The 6,000-nt window shown below is 42.7% G+C and overlaps 1 protein-coding gene across 1 annotated transcript in view; it reads right to left on the reverse strand.

The window, feature by feature from the left end:
- FARSB (phenylalanyl-tRNA synthetase subunit beta) overlaps nt 1-4,991 on the reverse strand; it is a 58,549-nt gene extending 53,558 nt beyond the window's left edge. Inside the window, exon 1 of the mRNA XM_080933213.1 lies at nt 4,916-4,991. Within this exon, the coding sequence (XP_080789339.1) occupies nt 4,916-4,973 (58 nt within the window). The 5' untranslated portion in view covers nt 4,974-4,991. The remainder of the gene's footprint in view (nt 1-4,915) is intronic.
- Nucleotides 4,992-6,000: the final 1,009 nt, after the last annotated feature.

Here is a 6,000-nt window from a genome sequence, read left to right on the forward strand (position 1 = left end):
AGTACTCAGGAGCTTGTCAGCCAACCCTGATTAGATGTGCTTAGCCCAAGCCCCTTAGCTCTATATCTTTATTTTGTTTTGTTATTTTTCTGAAACAAGGCCTCAAAGGTAGACCAGGCTGGCCTGAAAGTTATGTATGCCACAGCTGGCATAAACTTCAGATCCTCCTACCTCAGACTCCCTTGTGTTTCTTCATAGTCATAGGAACCAAGCTTAGTTCCTTACATCTAAATGTTTAAGACAGGTGGCAGGATTGAGGGTAACTGAAGAAGGGAGCCTTCTATAGCAGTACAGGTGAAACACAGAGCTGTTCTCAGCCAATAGAATATGGGGAAAAAGGAACATGAAAAATGTTAGAAAAATGTGTAAGACTCAATGGAAGGCTAATTACAGAAGAAACAGTGAGTGACCAAGAATAAAGTGGCTCACTTCAGTGAAAAACAGGCATGCAGTAACTGAGGTACCTAGCCTCCAATATGTTTTGAAATGATCCTGCCTCCTGACTCACCTTTATGCGAGCTTATAAATGGTGCAATCACATGAGTGACCTAGGAAGCTTAGCTAATCCGTGAGGTGACTAAAGTTCTAGATGACAACTTCTTTGTCACCTAGCAAGAACGATAGAGCCAGATCCACCCAGCTAACCCTCTCTGATCCCTGTCACTCCAATATTGTGTGAAGTAACAAAGGCATACTGTTTTCTCCTCCTAAGAGACAGGATAATCTGTTATGTAGCAATACAAATCTTAGCCTCTGTAATGAAAGTGGCACCAGAACCAGAACTCTGAGCATAGCACTGGAATCACAAAGCAGGCTTTGAGAATTGAAAAAGAAAACCCAAGGGCCACAAAAACACTACTGACTGAAGCTCATGATCTTGAATCAGGATGCAAGCAAAGGCAGGGAGTGAAGCGGGGTAACACTGCAGAAAAGTACAAGGGCATCCTTGTCATGTAGGGGAGACTTGATAAGTACCATTCCTGCACGTACTCAAACTGCAGAAAATGATGTTACTAAGACTTCTGGTCAGTGCTCAAAGAGCAGCTTGTTCGTTGTTTTGTTTTATTTTTACCACTTACATAAGAAGAGATAAATGTAGAAAGAGCTATTAAACAAAAAAGAGCCAGGATGTTGGTGATTTTAAAAAAAAAAAAATTTTTTTTGTTGGCCTTCTAAATGTAAAGCAATGCTAAAATTAATTAAGTTCTGGGCAGAGACCAAATCCTAGGCATGAGAATCAACGGTCTGACTGAAAAGCCTTCAGGCAGATCAAAGGCACAATTCATTCAAACAAAAGGTGTAAAAAAGAAATTAAGGGTGTGCCTCACAAATCCAATTAATCAAACAATAAAGCTTAATTAAGAGCACTGTATGAAAAAAAAAAACTAAAATACTGAAACAGCTAATTTCAGAGGTTTTTGGAGTCTGTGGTTTTTAGCTAATGAGAAGGAATCCACCAAAAAAAAATTCACCAAAGACCCAGAAAGTTTTTAGAAAAAACACTTCGGCAGACATAGCCAGCTTGAACAGAAAGGGGTGGAAGCAAGACAAAAGGAAGTCTTTGAGCCCCTAAAATTCTACTGACAGGAAGTAGAATGAGACAACTAATCAGCTGTGAAGCACAAGCTTTCTGGGGATCACTGAGGCTGGAACCAGAGCCTAGAGGGCAAGGCACAGAGCCATGGAGAATTATCCCAGGCCCGAGACCTAATCAAGACCATCCAGCATTTGCCATTCAATTTCAGAACTGCTGTGGACCGACGGCTCCTCCGTGAGTTCCATTTTTTCCCCTCCAGTAGTTACCCCAGCTATGTCTCTCTATGGCATCTTAGACATGTGGGAGACACCTGTCCTAGTGCTTGAGCCTCTCAGGTCACTGGTTAACTCATCTATCACAAGATGCTAAACATCCCAAGACCCTCATCTACATCAGAACCAGGTTTGGATGTTTCATTGTGGACTTCGATGCTGCTGTAAGATGACACTCTCGGGCAAATATATTTTGCATGTGGATGAACAAGAACTATTTGGTGGTTGTGTGGAAAGACTGATACTAATGATACCTAACTGTCTATCTAGTCCCCTTACACAAGGTCAGGACTGGTCTCTGTAACCAACAGAATATGGAATAGCACTTCTGAGCAATTATCAAACACAGAGGATAGTACTTAAGCTCCCCCGATTACCTGTTCTCTCAAGAGTTCTCCTTCTGGGACAAATTAACAAAGCCAAAGTGGAAAGAACTGGAAAACATCAGTGGGTAAACAAGACCCACTGATACTGTTTAAGAAAACTTAGCAGAGGAGAGATAGCTCAATGGTTTGGAACACTTGTTGCTATTGCAGAGGACCCAGGTTTATTCCCAGAACCCCCATGGTGGCTTACAACCATTTGTAATTCAGGTCCCAGGGGAGCTAATGCCCTCTTCTGGCTTCCACAGGCACCAGACATGCACATGATGCACAGTAAAACACCTGTATATATAAAGTAGGTTAAGTCTAAATAATAATAATGATGGTGATGATTTAAGAAATAACAAATTTGAAGCATATTCTCCAGCCCCAATGAGCTCTTGGCCTAACTTCAGATCTGCAACCTGGAGGAAGATTCAAGACCTCCAAACATCAAACCTTAACCATCAGAAACTAAATAGCAAATAATCATTGTAATATGCAAAAAAATTGTCAGCTAAATGGCAATAAATCAAATTGTATGAACTACTAAAATATACTGCATCTTATTCCTTTTTCCTTTAAGCTATAGTTTCAAAACGTAGATGAAAGAAAGAACCAAAAGTAAAACCATGAATAAAATGGTAAACCTAAAAAAACCGTTTTTGTGTGGCACCAGAAGGCTCTGGCAGCACGTACTATACCAAGCTAGAACAGGGCCCAACTGAAGAGCAATAAGAAACGAGTTCACAAGAGAATGAATATCAAAAAACAAATAACAACAACAAAAACAGAAAGGCAATCACAAGAAGGACTAAGAAGACAGAGCTGCTCCAAGAGAGGCAGGGGAAACGTGCCCTGGGTAACAAAAAACTGCAAAGAGAAATGTGCTCCATAAGAAAAGACATGGGGGCTGGAGAGATGGCTCAGCAGTTAAGAGCAATGACTGCTCTTCCAGAGGTCCTGAGTTCAAATCCCAGCAACCACATGGTGGCTCACATGTAATGAGATCTGATGCCCTCTTTTGATGTGTCTGAAGACAGCAACAGTGTACTTAAAAGACATGGAAGGTGACAGTGACAGCTGGAAATAACAGTGGAATTTATATAGGTAGCAACCCTAGGAAGTCTCAGTTAAGAAGGTGACATGTAAGAGAGCAAATGAGACATTATCTGAAAACAGAAAAACGAGAAAGAAAAAACAAACAAACAAAAAAAAAAAAAAACAAATGGGATCCACACTTCATTTAGAAACTACCTGTTTTAGTGAATAGCCTTTTCCAACTCCAACTGCCACTGAACTGACATTTAAAAAGAAAGGTTTCAAAAAATAAGACAAGAGAAACCAATGAAGATTAGCACTAACCCATCTGATGTAGCTCAATATCAATTTGTACAATAAAGAATTTCAAAAGAGCCTACAGTTAAAAATCTGTGTGGGAAATCAAGCTTATTTGATCACTCAACATTTCAAAGTGGAGAGAAAAGGAAACAGCCAGAGAACATATTAAAACATTATCTGATAATCGCAAACAGGTTATAAGTATAGTCTTTTAAAATCCAGACAGTTTCCTAATTTTCCAGAGATAAGGGTCTGACTAGGAACTGATTCTAAAGTGTTAAACCTGTCACACGCCATCTTATGTGATTCAGACAGCACCCACCAGGAGAGAGTAAGGTTTAGGATAACAGGGTAAGTGAGGGATATACATAAGCCTATTATATAACGGAACCTGGTTAAGAAATTAAAACCGCATTCCAAAAGCAAAGCTATTTCCTGTTTCTAAGGACTTAGGCAGTTCCTGGTCACAACTCTAATTGTATCACTTGGGGAGACTGAGTCAGGAGGATTGCCACCAATGTTAGAGCCAGCCTGGACTGGGGGCTCTCATACAAGCTGATAATTACAGGGTGAGGCAGATATCATTTCAACTTACTACATCTGTGTAGGAAATGATAATTTGATTAATATTTGCCTCCTTTTCCCCCTAACAGTTTAGTTTTAGAACTTAGGAAGAGGGGAAGTGTATCGTGAATATTAAATCCATAGAAGAGATTCTATTCAGGTCTCAAATCGATGTGACCTATCAAATGCTACCCCTGCACACCACCTGGTTTCCTTTCCCAGAAACATTTAGCATGTCCAGATAACCGTTTTACTAAACCATGGTTTGTTATATTCTCATGTATGTGTCGTGTGCACAGATCTACTCTCAAACACTGCCTGGCACTCTTCTGGAGCCTAGTCAACACTAAATAAAGCCAATGCCGGACTTGGTGGCACACGCTTGTTATCATCCCAGCACTCAAGAAACTGAGGCAGGAAGACCGACAGTTCGAAAACAGCCTGGGCTGCAGAGTGAGACCCGCATTTTTTCCCAAACGTCTCCCCTTCGCTGTCAATATGGTTCCACAGCCTACACTCGTGATGTAATCCAGGGCATGCTTCCACGTCGATGTCCCGACACCAAAGTCGGTGCTAGACACGCAGCAGGAGCTCAGTCTCTGAGTGTATGACACAGAGAGCCCGACACGTGCTGATGATGCAACGGAGCCACCGCAGAGCTGGTTCCGAGAAGCTACTTCAGCCCAGCCGAGTCTCCTCGCCCATCAACGCGCCCCTGCGGACTCTGGCCATGCAGGGCCACACCCCGTTTGATGGCATGAACGCCACCAGCACGCCCTTCTGCAGAGCGAGCCTGGATCTCCCAGGCACTGAGCCCAGACCCTGGAGCGGGAACTCACTGTAGGTCCGGCCCAGGACTTGGAAGAGAAGGTCTCGCTTCACGCTGACAGTCGGCATGGCGAGTCGGGGACACTGCGCCTGCGCCACGTGCGGGGGCCTCAGCGACTCTAGAGCGAAGGACCCGCCGCTCCTCTTTTGAGCTGTCTAACGTAATGCCTGTCAAAATTCGACAATTTACACACCCGTTTTCACCTGAATATGGGAAAATCCCACTCTCTTGGTTATTTAATATAGTTCTGTTGTGCCAACAACCAAAAAGTTTGGAAAACAGGCATAATCCGGTGGAATTATCTCTATTTTGACAGGCAATAGTGTAAACAGACCTCAAAGGCCCGGATGCTCCCAAAACCCTAAGGAAAACGCCAATTTCGGTAGGCGGAGCTCTAGAAGGGTGGGAAAGACTTCCAAGTAGAAAAGTCTTCCCTGAGGTATTTTAAAGGTTAGGTAACCCGGTACAAGGCTTCCTGGAAAGAATATGCGAATACTAATGGCAAAATCTGTTAACAGGCCACATTTTAAGCTTTTTTTTTTGAGACAGGTTTATGTGTAACTTTGACTGTCCTGGAACTCGCTCTATAGACTAGGCTGACTTTTAACTCACTGATCCGCTCTCCTTTACCTCCCTAGTGCTGGGATTAAAGGCATGCGCCACCACCGAGATATCAGGATTTAATCCCTTGTAGCCTGCAAATGCTACTATATGTGGTATCGGAATCTGTGTGGAATAAGCTAAGGATTTTGATCCGGAATTTTGCCGTGGTTATTAGGATGGACCCTAAACACCATTGCGTGTCGCCTTGGTAAGCAGAAGGCAGTGAATCAAGTAAGTTCACTACGAAAAATAAAGTCAGTAGTCAGCATAAACTGGAAGAAATGAGGAGAGAAGTTTCTCCTACGCGGCAGCCCCCAAAACACTTGGGCCAGTGAAACTGCTTTTGGGATTCTTGCCTCCAGAACTGGAATATAACAAAATCCTGTTTCACCTCATTTATTTGTTTGTTTGTTTATTGGTTTGAGATAAAGGCTCAACTCTGTAGCAGAGGCAGTCTTGGAACTCATCCTGTAGCTCTGGCTGGCCAGAAGT

The sequence above is a fragment of the Micromys minutus genome, assembly GCF_963924665.1.
Source record: "Micromys minutus genome assembly, chromosome: 19".
Classification (NCBI taxonomy): Eukaryota; Metazoa; Chordata; class Mammalia; order Rodentia; family Muridae; genus Micromys; species Micromys minutus.